At 57.5% G+C, this 14129-nt stretch overlaps 4 protein-coding genes across 4 annotated transcripts; all 4 read right to left on the bottom strand.

The window, feature by feature from the left end:
- Window positions 1-575: 575 nt before the first annotated feature.
- On the bottom strand, window positions 576-2213 carry JKF63_03693 (uncharacterized protein; the record flags this gene model as incomplete). Its single annotated transcript, XM_067899693.1, has 1 exon — window positions 576-2213. One exon carries the CDS (start codon window positions 2211-2213, stop codon window positions 576-578), a length of 1638 nt encoding a protein of 545 aa, XP_067755932.1.
- Window positions 2214-3260: 1047 nt separating this feature from the next.
- Window positions 3261-6047, bottom strand: JKF63_03692 (uncharacterized protein; the record flags this gene model as incomplete). Its single annotated transcript, XM_067899692.1, has 1 exon — window positions 3261-6047. One exon carries the CDS (start codon window positions 6045-6047, stop codon window positions 3261-3263), a length of 2787 nt encoding a protein of 928 aa, XP_067755931.1.
- A 1321-nt stretch (window positions 6048-7368) lies between these two features.
- JKF63_03691 (uncharacterized protein) lies at window positions 7369-8859 on the bottom strand (the record flags this gene model as incomplete). Its single annotated transcript, XM_067899691.1, has 2 exons — window positions 7369-8173; window positions 8207-8859. 2 exons carry the CDS (start codon window positions 8857-8859, stop codon window positions 7369-7371), a joined length of 1458 nt encoding a protein of 485 aa, XP_067755930.1.
- A 1685-nt stretch (window positions 8860-10544) lies between these two features.
- JKF63_03690 (uncharacterized protein) lies at window positions 10545-13142 on the bottom strand (the record flags this gene model as incomplete). Its single annotated transcript, XM_067899690.1, has 1 exon — window positions 10545-13142. One exon carries the CDS (start codon window positions 13140-13142, stop codon window positions 10545-10547), a length of 2598 nt encoding a protein of 865 aa, XP_067755929.1.
- Window positions 13143-14129: the final 987 nt, after the last annotated feature.

Raw genomic sequence — 14129 nt, 5'->3', positions numbered from 1 at the left:
GGCGGGCAGCAGTGTGTGGAGCAGGCCGCTGATCCGCGCAGCCCCGCCCGGTTCTACTCTGCCCGACGTCTCAACTCAAGGGAGAAGACATGGAGGAAAGAGGAAAATAAAATCGCAGAGGGCGACGCAAAAAAAGTGAACACAGGAGACGAAAAAAAAGACGTCAATCGAAATGAAATAATGAAAAAAGTAACGTCCGCTGGCACGGCACGGGGGAGGGGAAGAAGGAAAGAGGGGGGGCGTTAGTATCAGAGGGGGCGGGGTCACAACAATGAGGCGCGCAAGTTGCACGCACTCGAACACATCCGCCACGCACTCAACTTACGGCTTACCCGCGGCCGCAGCCAGGGAGACGATGCGCAACAAAAGAGAATAGTGGTGAAGACGCGCGGCGCGCGCGCAGAGGTGCACGCACGCACGCCAACACCACATACCCTCCAGCGTCACCCCACGTAATGCCGCGTGCACGCGGGAAGCGCATTAGTCAACAAAAATATCAATACAAGGTCAGTCGAACGCTCAAAGAGGAGGCGTGAGGAGAGGTCGCCGACTATGTACGCAGCTCCACGGCGGCATTACATGCGCTCATGCTCTACATGGTCTGGCGCCATAGACTTGTCGCTGCGTACCGAGCCGGTCAGACTGCCATCACCGCGCCGCCGCACCATCAGCATGATCAGTACCGTTGCCAAAACGGAAAACAGTCCGCCAAGGCAGAACGTAGCGATCGCAATGCCGGCAGCTGCGCCGCCAGCCACGCCAGTCATCTGCACCGTAACAGGCTCGGCACCGCCGCCCGGCACTCGGCAATCCGCAGATGCACACCTGCAGCGCAAATCCGGTGCGGACAACACGTAACCGGACTCACATGCATACGCGGGGCACACCGCGCGGTACCGCGAGCACGACGCAGACAGTGCCACGGCGCTGGTCTGCTCCGCCGCACCCGTCGGGCAGCTCAGCACAGCGGAGGTCTCCGCGTCCAGCAGGCACATCCCGCGCGGGTCCGTCCCTGCCGTCCCTGCAACGTAGCGCCGGAAGTCCTCCAGTGGGCACAGGTTGTCCTCAGCAGCGTAGCTCGTCCCGTCGCTGCGCCGGCAGTGCAGCTTCCACTTTGAGTCCCACGAAAAAGTGAAGCCCGTGTCAGGCGACTGGCCGGGCCAACCACGCAGCACGCGCACACCATGTTCGCCGGTGGTCGCACTTTTCACGAGCTCAAGCACAAACGTCTGCGCGTATGTGGGCTGCATCGCGTACACGCTGCTGTCACCCAGTGTACCCCACACGGCGGCCACAGAAATATCGTGGCCGCTGTAGTGCATCACCTTGAACTTGTTGCGGTCTGCCACAAAATCATCGATGTTTGTCAGCACCTGTTGCAGAAACAGCTGCCCGCGCCCGCCCTGCTGCACCGACAAGGTGTTGCTGGGATCGTAGTACCACATGTAGCGGAACCACGCGGCCACGATCGCATGCAAATCATCGTACCGGGCGGCTGCAGCGGCTGGCAACTCGCCCACAGAGCGCTTGGCAGCCGCAATATCGAACAGCGTAACGACGCACATCATACGCCTTGCGTAGTCTGAGCAGTAGTCCTCACTCCAGAGCACTTTACCGAGATCCCTTAGCACCGCCCAGTCGGGGAAGTAGCGATCAACCACAGGGTTCATACGTGCCACTTGAGCGGCCTCCGCGTGCATCGCATAGAGGTCTACCCACGGCTGTGAAAACGTGAACAACATCATGTCCTCATCCGTCGGTACGGTGTGAATGGCGGGGATCAGCCGGCTCGTGTCCGGAAACATCCCAGCAAGGAACAGCTCTGCGCTCTGCAGCGTGCGCAGCACATCCGTTGAGCGCGACGCCACAACGTCGAGGTCGTAGCCCTGCGAGGGCAGGAAGGGCTCGTCCACCACCGTCAAGTCCGTGGTGTAGCGCTTACGCAGGAAGCTGCCCACGTTCCGCATCATCGTCTCGCCCTCAGGGTTGAGATACCCGCACGGCGTTGAGCCGCAGATATCCGTTATGTTGTGGGATGGCGCCGCCGAGCGCGAACCGTGGCGGTGCAGCACTTGCACCTGCTGTAGCACCCATTCCACACTGCAGCGCGAGGGAGCTGGCACACATGCAACAACCAGCAGCGCCGTCGCTGTCACCAACACGCACAGTCGGTGCACGCGGCGTGGCAGCTGTGAGCTCCAGACAACAGGCATCAGGGTTTGCGCTGCGGAACGGGGAACGAGGAAAAAAAAAAGATAAAAAGGGCGGAGATGGGGCAGTGTCAGTGGTGGGTAGTGAGAAAACTCGGGGAAGGGGCTGAAGGGCGTTTTGCTTTATCTGCGCGAATCCATGCAGACGTGTGTGTGTGTGTGTGTGTGTAGGGGGGGGGTGAATGAGATAGGTGCAGTGGAAGTAGAAGGGAGGCCGCGGGGGAGGGGGAGGGGGAGGGGGGGGGACACAGACCCACTCGTTGTTGACCAGCTGTTTGCCCTCGCCTTCAGCGAACCAAAGAGCCGATCCACGCGCGTGGACGTACACATGGAAATGGGTTGTATTCGACAGCGGTGTTGTGGTCCAGACGAGTCAACCCTATTTTTTTGTTATCCGGGAGTACAATTGTTATGCCTGATGCCCTTTTTTTCCGCTGTACGATGTTGAAGAGATTTTGCCTTCCCTCGTCTCCCAGCGCAGATCTTAGCTCGCTCGAGACCGGGTGACGTGTCTTCGCAATTCACTAGGAAGAGAAACATACAATGTATATACGTGTGTGTATACGTATCTGGAAGTCAAGTGCGAAGGAAGCCTATGGGGGAGGAGGAGGAGGAGGAGGAGGGGAGGGCATTCATGGGAGTGAGCGGGTCTCCAAAACAAGGGGCATATATGATATTACAGGAAAAGTTGGACAACAAAAGCAGTAGAAGAAAACGAAGGTGAGGAAGGAAAAGGAGGAGGGGCGGTAGAAAGAGAGTTGTGATGGTCAAGCAACGGCGCGTGTGTGTCACAACACACATAGTTGGCAGTGAAGAACCACGTTTCGTACAAGGCGAGGGGGAGGGGAGGGGGCTATCCGGCTGCGCGCCCATTCGCAATAGAGAATTTGTAGGGGGAGAGAGAGGGTGGATGGCATTAACTGTTGAGGGAATGCTAGAGCCTCCGTACACGGCAGCATGAACGTCAACATACACGCGAGACTTTCGCTGGCGAAGACTGTGGGTTTTTTTTCTTTCACAAAAAACTATCATATAGATGACGGTGATCATCTACCGCCTCTTCAGCGCAGCACGCTTCAGTGGCTTTTTCAGCTGCTTTCGCGGGGGCGGCAGTGGTGGTGGTGCCACATCCTCCACGTCCTCCACGTCCTCCTCGTCACCGTCCTCATGAACAGCTTCTGCCGCTTCCTCCACTGTGTCTTCGTCCCACCTCGCAACACCGCGGTGGCCATGGACATCGCGGCGCCGCTGACTGGATCCCGCATCCCAGGAGTCGTGCCGGACGGGCCGCATGGCCCCGCCCTTCTTCGGCGGCGCTGGGCGGCTCTGCTTCGCCACTGGTTTTCCACGCAGTTTTGCAACGGGTAGAGGGGTGACGTCGTCGTCGTCGTCGTCGTCGTCTCCGGCGACACCGTTGGCGTTCTCAACGTTGCTGTCATACGCCACAGGAGTGTCGTCGTCATCGTCCGCCTGCGCAGACGCTCGACCTTTTTTAGGTGCAACGCGCCCAGCTCGTTGCTTGCGGCTGTTGGCACCAGTGTTACGTGAAAGGGGCACAATGGCACTCTTCCCAGTCCTCCTTTCTGTCATGCTGTTGTGGGCATGCATCCTGCGTGCAGCTACCGCTGCACTTGATTTGAGCGGCACGCGTTCCTCACCCTCCTCCTCGGTCTCCTCATCTATGTCCTCCGCGGTACCATCCTCCTCAGCGACCACAGCCTCGTCCTCTGACGCGTCTTGTGCCTCCTCTTCCTCCTCCAGCTCTGCGGGGTAACGCCTGTGGCCTGCCAGGGGGCGTTTGCCGTAGAACGATGGCTTGGCCTCCAGGATGGGGGAGTGACCCTTGGACGTCGAGGTAGTCGGGGTCGAGCCGCGCCTTCGCTTTTTAGGGGACGCCGTCACCGCAAGCTCTCCCTCTTCAGCCTCATCGACAGCAGCGGGTGTCATTGACACCGTCTCCTCGTCCGCCTCCGCATCCACCGCAGCTGCCGCCTCACCCTCGTCGTCGTCGTCGTCGGCGGCCTCGACTGTGGGAGTCACTGCCCGCGCTGATTTTTTCGCCAGCCGAGAACGATTTAGTGAGCGGCGGTGCTCCACCGTGTCGTCATCCTCCCCGCCAACCGTGCCACCCTCGGCGCTGCTGCCTGGTGACACGGCTCTGCTAGTGGCTCTGGGTATCGCGGTCGCTGAAGCATTTCCCTTGTCAGCTGTGGAGGCTCGAACATCACGAATCGCACTCGCCCGGGTCGCCAGCTTAGGCCGTGCAGCAACGACAGCAGCACGCGCCGTAGCCACCCCTTCCCCACGGTCTGACGTCTCCGAAGGGGCAGCACGTTTGTGTGCTTTGGTAGGCGGACTGCCCACGGCTGCTGGGGTGAGGTTCGTTGAAACAAGGCGTGCGTTGTCACCGTACTTTCGGCGTGGGTAAAGCTCTTGCAGCCTCTTTTCCTGCTTTGAAGTGCGCCACCACGCGTCCCCGTCGTCAGGAGTGGCGGGTTCACCCAAGACATCATCATCAACCGTCGCCGCCGGCGCTGCACGACGTACCACTCGCTTCGCTGCTAGGCCTTGATCCTCCTTTTCAGTCTCTTTCTCCGGCCTGTCCTCGCATTCCACTTGCGTTTGTCCCTCGTCTGCTGATACGTGTCCATCAACGTCTTGTCTTGCCGTTGCTGTCACACCAGAACCTGTCAAAGCGGACTGCGATGCACCTGAGAGGTCAGCAAACGACTCTCCAGCACCACCACCACGCCCAGTGGCAGAAGAGCTCGACGGGAGAGCGTGCATCTCAGTCTCTCCAGAGTGCAGACTGCTCTCTACAGATGGGCGGTCAGGCTCGGATATTAGCAGCTTGGTGAAGTCGTTGCGGCCGCCACGCTTTGCAAGCACGAAGGACTCACCCAGGCTCAAGCCATCCTCCTGTGCTCCTGGCAAACCCTTCAACATATCGTAGAGAGTCACGCTGGCCATGGTAGCCCCTGTTAGCGCCTCCATCTCCACACCCCCTTTGCTCTCTGTGGCAACTGTGCAGAAGCAGTAGAGGACGCTGTACTCAGATCGAGCGTGCTGCAGAGATGGCTCCGACGTTCGGCGACGCAGCACTACCCTGTGTGGCATCTGCGCTGGTCGCGGCGGCTGGAGCACCTGGCGACGACGGAAGGTGAAAGAGCAGCGTTGAATGGGTGTCGGGTAGCAAAAAGGGACGAGCGAACTCACCTGCTTTACAGCGTTGGTGCCGGCCACCACGGCAGTGGCAAACAGAGGTCCCTTCTTGGCGGTGTAGTACTCCTCCACAACGGAGACGGACGGCGTTGCCGGTCCAGCCCGGCTCAAAGCGACGGACGTCGACGATGTGGCCGGAGTCAAGAGGTGCTTCATGCCTTGCAGGTAGACATTGGTGGTGGGAGGCACGATGACGGTGGCAACAGCCGTTGCAAGTCGATAAAGAGGGCGGCGCACAGAGGCAGAGGTGGCGGCGATGGGCTCTGCAGGCGCACTGCCCAAACCATCACCGCTGGCGAGAGTCACCGCAGTACTACCACTGCCATCAGTGTCGGTGACTCCTGATGTCACATCGGTGGTGGGGCAACTGCCGTTGCGTCGGCCCGAAACACCGCGACCGCCCCTGCTGGTACCAGCGGACGGTGGGGAGAGGGACCTCGAGGCTTTGAAATGTGCGCCGTTGAGCGCTGGTGTGCGACCAGTGCTGCTGCGACGAGCAGCAGCCGCAGCGCCGCTCCCACTGCTAACGGACCTGCGCAGCGGACGCCGCAGCACGTGCCGGCGCGGCGCTGAGCTCTTCGCCTTGCCCAGTTGCCACAAACACCGATGCAACATTTTGCTATCAGCGTCTGTGGCCTACACCGTGGTGTCACACGAGTGAAAAACAACCGGAACAAGAGAGACGCGAAGTGAGAAAAAAAAAACACCAATAAGAAGAAAGGGTGATGCAGCAGCAGCAGCAGTGGCGGCTGGGAAGAAGAGTCGCCCCGCTCGCCTCCTTCTTCCTCCTTTGAAAAGGGGGAAATGAAAAGTACTCCAAAGGGATGAGGGGGAGAGAGAGAGTGGGGAACGTAATCTATGGCGCGGTGCGTGTATGTGTATATGTATATATGTATGTGTGTATGTGTGTATGTGTGTACGTGTACGTGACTGTGCGTCTATGAAAGTTTTGTATTCGCTGAAAGGGGGGCTCTTCTTCTGGCTTCCCCCTTCCTCCAATCTCTGTCAGCCTTTATGCGACGCGTGGGTGCAACCAAAAAAAAAGCTAACGTTAAAGTGTCAGACGGCAGCGACAGGGTGAAAAAAAAAAAAACGTTCGTGTGGATAGAATTAAGGAAGAAAACGGATGAGTAAACACATGGACAACACACTGTTGTGCATACACGAGCACAAACGCAGAACCATCCAGGGCACTCGCAGTTGCACAAAAAAAAATCCCATGCACTCACCCACTTGCCTGTTTCAAGTACTTGTCAGACCCCCACGCTTCGATTGACGGAGGGGGATGGGAGGGGAGGGGGGGAGGGGGTTATGCGCATGCGCCTGCATGTGTGAACCCTCCCATTGGTGCGAATGGGGTTCAAAGTGATGGTCGGCAGTGAAGAAAAGACAATTTGTGGCGAAATCCCTGTGATGTGCACAAACGCCATCTTCGTCCTCGGGCCTCGCCCTGTAAGAAGAAGCGAGAGAGAGGGAGGAGACGGCACAGTTGGGAAGGCCTACAGAAGCCTGCGAGTGGAAGGACACTGAAAACTACTTTGCCGTCTACAACTTTACATTTGTGTCCACGCATTGTCGAGAAGTGCGGGTGATTCCGCCCGCATTGAAGACATTGGTGGCTAAAAAAAAAAAATGGGGGTGCCTTCATTGAGAGGATCTGCAACTAAGGCAGGTAGCAGACGATGAGTGCGTGCCAAACCTAGTCACGAAAGAAGGACGAGAACGGCGATGACTCACCGCCCCTACCACCACCACCACCCTCTCTCTTTTCACCAAGCCCCACCAAACATCTACTCCTTCCACGGACATCTAAAAAAAGATACTAGGGGTGTCTCTCTCTCTCTTGTGTTGTTGCGCCGAGGGAAGGGGGAGGGAGGGGGGAAGGGTGTTTGCCACACCAAGACCGCACTTCTCGCTTGCTTCCCTCTACTGGGGACTAAAGCGAATGACTGAGAGCCCCCTCCGAGCTGGCCGTGAGGAACCGAAGCACCTCCTCGTGAATGAATGCGGGACTGTCCGTGAAGCACTGTGTGGGAATACGCGGTGCAGTGCCGCCCGCACTCTCTTCCTTTGCATCACCCGTGTCGAGTGTCAGCGCACAAAGGGGTCGAGGTGAAGTACACGGTGCGGCTGCGACGGATCTCTCGACCAATCGTTGACCCTCGTCCTTCACCTCGGTGAGTGAGTGCCTGGTACATGCCGCCGCACTTTTCGGACGCCACTCCAGTCGATCCTCGGAGAGAGACAGAATGGGAGTGATGTCATCCAATGTCCGTGGAGAATAGACGATGGAGTCGTCGACCTCATTGCAAAGAAGAACATTGCCTCTGGCAGGGAAACACAAAGTAGTGTTGCTCGGTGTCAACCCAAGTTGGCCAGGCCCCTCTATTTTCCCCGTAGTTGTGACTGGCACCGGGGTCATTCTCTGCCAAAGCGGCACAACATACTCTCTATCAAGCAAACTCGCTGGGCAGCACGTGCGCATGTGAAGACGTCGGGATTGCAGCAACGGAGCAGGCGCCGCAGCAAGCGGGAATGCCATCTTGGTAGACACGGGGGTGGGGAATCCATCAACGCCGCGACGCGTGGCAGAACCGCCCACATTGCTCTCCGAAGAGGAAACAAGGCAAGAAATGACGTCCGCGTCGTTGCCAACGCACATGCCGTCTGCAGCGCCGGGATCACCCACCCCTCCCCCTTGGACCGGAAAAGGGGGGCACGGAGGCAGAGACGCGGTGGCGCTGAAAGCACTGGTGAGACTGCACAACTCATCCCCCTCGCCACGTCGTCTCTTCGCCTGCGGCCGCGAAGAACGGAGATCGGTTCGGTATGTTTCGTCCTCGGTGTCGCAGCCTCGGATGACCCGCTTCACACACGACTCGGGGGGCACCGAGAACACTTTTTGTGCGTCTACGACTGCGTGGATAGGCGCCAGGCATAACCCACCACCAACCCTTGCTGTGGACATACGCACAAGGCTTCCGGGGTGGTGGTCGCTGCTGCTGGCTGAGCTCGAGGGGATGTCTTCCACCGAAGGCGATCCCTGTCGTGTGCGCGCATTACTGATCGCGCCAAGCAGAGTCTCGTAGGAAGGGATGTATGAGACCTTGTCATCTCTGCTGCTGTGAAGCTGACAACTATCCGCCTCCGACCGGATAAACGACGACGTTGGCGCAAGCGGCGCGTGGGCCAGCGATACATCGACAATCATAGCGCGCAGAGTCTCTGTCACCACGGGCGACGGCGATGGCGACGACTGCGGTGGTGACAGCGTGGGGATGCGGTTGGTGATCTCGGAGCCGAAGACGCGCATTGGCGTACTCGGGGCGGGTTGCGAAGTGCAACGCCGCAGCTCCGGCGGAGGAGAGGCATCACGCTGTGGCCGCGGTAGTGGGTAGGAGTCGCCTTCGTCGCGAGTCCAAGACATCTATAGAGGAGAGTGAAAGATAAACAACTGGCCCAGACGCGAAACAGCGTGCCCCACCCCTTATCATCACCCCTTCCTTGAAAGTGAATTAGAAAAACTATCAGGGTGTGCAGCACCGACGTGCGCACGTCTACTTCTTGTCGCACGCGCGCGTGTATGTGTATATATATATATATATGTGTGTGTGTCTATGTGTGTGTGGGCGGTTCTGGATTGGTGTGTATGTGTGGTTCTCTCGGAGGAGGGGGGGGGAAGGGGAGTGGGGGGAGCAGGAAGCGCCGGGAGTCATGAGCAGACAGGAGCGGAACAGAATCAGTGCGTGGCGGAGTTGACGCGTATTAGAAAGTGGCATGGTGAGAGAGCCGAGCGTGGAGGAGATCAGGAGCTCGGGGCTACTAGGTTGATAACGAAAGCAAGGCCTCCTATTTTATCTGTGTCACAACAGCGAAGTTGACAGTGCCCGTGCGTGTGCGCGCGTGTGTGTAAAGTGGGGGGGCTTACTGTGAGCATCTGTGGCAGGTGCTCTCGAAAGGCCAAGTGTTTGAGGTCAGGCACTTGTACCTGTGTGCACCTCGCAGGAGACATGGTGAACGCGTACACGTATTGTGTATTCAACTTGTAATATCGAGGGTCGTCCACAACTGAGGCATGCACCACACTGCTCCTTCCCCATGTTCCCTCCGGAGCAGCCTCCCCCCCTTCCCTCTTGGACCTGCGTCACGCCCATTGGTTTCTCACCCTTTTCGCGTTTGTGTCGTTGGCCGTCCCGTTGTTGGGGGTTGCTCTCGAACACAATCGATAACCCGACATGCTGCGAAAGATGAAGCACTCTTCATCTAGACACAGCCACCACCACCACCCCCCATTCACGGGGGGTATAAAGAAGAGGGGGACGGAACGGGACAGGGAGGTGTATGCACCCTTTGAACGCATCACCGGGCCCATCACACGTACACACGCACAAATGCACGTTCGATAACCGCAACAACGACCTGGGGGTTCCAAAGCACACAAAAAAAAAACGCACAGCGCGTGTGTGTGTATATATGCGTGTCTCGGACAGCACAAGAAAGAGGATAAAGGGGGGGGGAACACCGATAAGGCAAACGCCGCGGCTCTCTCCCAACCCACCCACCCATACACACACACACACACACACACACAAAACATATCTTCAGCCAGGGTCGAGGACGCACACCTACGGACACATGCACACGCCTGGAGGAGACCGAGACGCAACAATAAAAATGGAGAAAAGGGGGAGACAGAAATGTTGCCAGGCAGGCAAACAAGAGAGAAGGGGGGGGGGGAGGGAGGGATATGCTGCATATCACATTGGATCGCACCCTTGTCAGGGAGAAGCACCAACGCGACCACCGTTGAAGTGTGGCGCTAGCAACGGCAGCTACACGAAGCAAGTGGTGAGGCAGTGGGAGGAGAGAGCGCCGTGCGGACCCGCGTGTGGGCATCTTCAATCATCTTCAATCATCGCGAAGAAAAAAAAAACAACAACAGGCCAAAGGATCGAACATACAGAAGTGAAAGAAAAAAAGATGATCACACCACGACGAAGAGAGACCACAGCAAACAAAAACCAATACGGAACAAGGAGGAGGTGGGCCGAAGGTAGGAGAGGAAAGCGCTAAAAAAAAAAGACCACCCCCCCCTTTTCCACCACTCACCTCCTAGCCCAAGAGAACGTTCGCCATATACTCGCGAACATCTGCTGAACCGCCGCGCAGTGCCAGGTGCAGCGCTACGCGGTTGTCGGTTGCAACGAACACCTTTGCCTGCACCAACATCAGAGTGCGGTCCTCATCTGCCAGCACACCAGCCATCTTGAGCACGTGCGAAGTCGTGGTGATCTTCCCTGGCACGCCGCCCTCGATGTACATACCAAAGAAGTCGGCGAGCTGCTGCGCTGCCTCCGTCAAATTCTTCATAGAGTGCAACGCAAAGGTGCCCGCTGTCTCCTTGTTCTCCTGTTCGTTCCACTTGTTGTCCATGTCGCTGCCGAGGTTCATGGGTGTAATGTAATCGCTCACGTCCACATCGAAGTGCTCCATTGGGTACTCATCCTGATCCCCGGCCTCCTCGTCGTCGCCCTCAGCCATGGCAAAGCGAAACATAGGCTCTACCGTGCCGCTCGGAAACTTGCCGGGCTCATACCCAAGCACAACATACGCGTATTGAGTCTCGCCTGGCCGAAGGGTCTCGATGGGAATGGCGTAGAGCGGCTCCGCCTCCAGCTCCTCCGTGTTGGTGTTCACCAGAACGTTCTTGAATGAGATGTTGTCCATCATATTTTTTACCTTGAATTGGAGGACCAGGTGCTCAGGGTAGACGTGCTTCATGACAGACACAACGTACTCGTTGTCGGGCTCTGTGATGAGAGTCGGCTCCGCGGTCTTCACGGGTTCCCCCAACTCCCGCAGCTGTCTGACACGACGCAGGGCATCCCGGCCCTGGAGGACAGCCGTCGTCGGGGCTGGGGTTCCAAAGGGCGCCGTTTGAGTTGACGCGGCTGCGAGGGCTGCCATCGTGTCCTCTAAAGTGTCACCGCCCATAACGTCACCTGTCGAGATCTTATAATGCATGCCTTGCCCCGCCTGGCGGTGAGATGATACAGTTGCCGCGACATCGTTCACGTACGTGCGCACGAGCGCCTCGTCGTTCTTTAAAAACAGCGTCGTGTAAAGCACGGCACGGTCGCGAACCTCGTCGTCGCAGTCGCTGCAGGAACGCTTAAGGAGTGCAACGATGGAACGACGCAGAAATGGCACGCTCGCTGCGATCTTTGCCAGCGTCGTCACCGCAACAGCGCGGATTTCGGGCTTCTCCAGTGTGGCATGGTTATACACGTACCGAACAAAGTGACGCGGGTTGGAGCACTGCGGAACACCTTCGCCGAGGTGCATCAAGACTCGCTTTGTGATCTGCGAGAACTCACAGTCATCGATGAACTCGGCCAAGTGTGTGAGCACGGCCTCCTTGGAGCTGGGGTTAGACTTGGAGATGTCAAGCATCGCATCGACCACGCTTTCCTTTAGCGAGCCGCTGCTCTCATCGCTGAGGGCACGGAAGAGAAAAGCCAACAGGGTTTCGTACTTGTTTGGGAATTTCGCGTTCAGCACGCGCATGGCATCCACAATCTTCAATTTTAACTCGTCACCGAGCTCACTCATGTAGCTTCCCGATGAGAGCTGGGTCAGCATTCGCGCAATTCCATGTTCGGTGCCAGTCTTCAGCAAGGACGTGATAGCCAGGGTAGCGATGACGCGGTTGGTATCCAACGCTAGCGCCTCCATTTCTGTGTTGATTGGCGCGACTGCAGCCGGGTGCATAGTTGAGATGCGGCTGATCAAGTACACGGCAGAAAACCGAAGCACGGGATTCTGCGAGCTCAGGTACAGCTGAAGAACTGTCACGACTGGGGTCAGCTCCTTATCGGACACGTTGCGCAAGGAGGTAATCGACTTGGCAGCTTCAAAAGCGATCATGTCGCTGCGGTGCAGCATTGCGGCGGCAAACTTGTAAACCTCAAGAGAGCTCGCAAGGTCGTCCTGCATTAGCTCGGTGCACATCTTGATGACGAGGCAGACCGCGAGCGATGAATGAATGCGGCCGTCCTGAACATCCTCAATGAGCCGCTCCACGGAGAGTCGGTCGTTGTTGCGTATCTTGTGCAGTAGCGCAATAGCGGGGTACTGCGACTTGCAGCGGTCGCGCAGCACCTCGTTCAGCTGCGTGGCCCACTTTCGCGGCATCTCTGGCACAGTGTTCGACATGTGAATGCCCGTCACTAAGGCTGCCGTCACCACGCTCGGGTTGCGCGATGTCAGGCACTCCACAATTGTGCGGTCCATGGAGGTGTACATACTGCTGTCCATTATTGCGTAAAGCGCGCGGATGGCGCTGCTCTTGTCAGAATCACCTTTTTTTTTAATATCCATCATGAGCGCGTTCGATGCAATGAAACTCTGCTCAACGAGTGGGCTGAGTTCCTTCATCAGGATGTACTGCAGGCGCCGGAGCTTGGCGTGGTTGGACTGCATAAGCTTCGTGGACATGAAGAATATATCCGTCGCCTCAGCTTCTGTCAGCCGAACACCAGAGGACAAGAGGTACAGCACCTGCGTCATGGCCCGGATGGATCCTTCCTCGTCTAGCGGGATGTTGTTGAAGACACGGCACTCCTGCAGCGCCGAAGCCTTGTCGAGACCCTCGAAGGGCATAACTTTTGCATCCTCGTCCTCGTCGTAGTGAGAGCCTACATCCATCATGGTTTTCGCTAGTAGCGTGAATGAGTGAGTGCCGATTGAGGGAGGAGGTAGAGGGAACAAAGCACGTCAATATATGCGACTGTGCTTATATACCCACACTTGTGCTGGTGGGGGGGAGGGGGGAGGGGAGGGGGGGGTATATATGCGTGTGTGTGTGTGTGTGTGTGCTTTGCTTGATCCTACTGCCGTTAACACTTCCCACACACATACACACGTGCCCCATTACCGAATGGGTGTTATGCGTGCGAGGATGTGCAGTTTCAAGGGGGGAGAGAGAAAAGATTCAGGGTTGCCAGAGATCGTGAAGAGGGGAGGAGGGAGGAGGGAAGGGGGGGGATCAGCAAGAGCAGTGAGGAGTCCAATATGAAACCACCGTGTGCACTCGCTGGGTCTTGGTCTGCTCGACACGAGGGGAAAAGAGAGCGAATTAGTGTGTCCTCTGTTCAAAGGCAACCTGCTGAAGATGTGCTCAGACGACGGACGGAAGGCGGGGAGGGGGGGTCTTGCACTCCCCCCCCCCTCCGATAGACACGAGGGGGACTTGGACACGCCTGCACCCAGTCTCTCACCTCCGCTCCCCTTTCCTAAACAGCAGGGGACACTCTTTATGATGTTCGAAGAGTGAACAATAAACTCGCGCCGCATCAGTGGAACCGAAACAGAATACACACACACACACCCACAGAACATCCCAAGGGTTTCGCGGGGGGGGGTACAAAAGAGGGGGTATTCATACATGTACACAAGACACACACACACACAGACACACACACATGCATGCATGCACATGTATCGATATATATATATATATATTTATGTGTGTGTGTGTATAGGTATCCCCATAGAGAGGGGCTGAGCAAGGGGCTGCCGGCTGTGTGCGATGCCGCGCAACGCCTTTACCCCGCCCGGGGTAGTCTACATCGATGTTCCAAAGAAAACCGAGAAAGGGGAAGAGGGGGGGGGGTCGAACTAAACAAGGGACAGCGA

The sequence above is a fragment of the Porcisia hertigi genome, chromosome 28 (genome assembly GCF_017918235.1).
Source record: "Porcisia hertigi strain C119 chromosome 28, whole genome shotgun sequence".
NCBI classification, from domain to species: Eukaryota; Euglenozoa; class Kinetoplastea; order Trypanosomatida; family Trypanosomatidae; genus Porcisia; species Porcisia hertigi.
The sequence above is the reverse complement of the archived record's forward strand: the minus strand, read 5'-3'. Positions and strand labels throughout refer to the sequence as shown.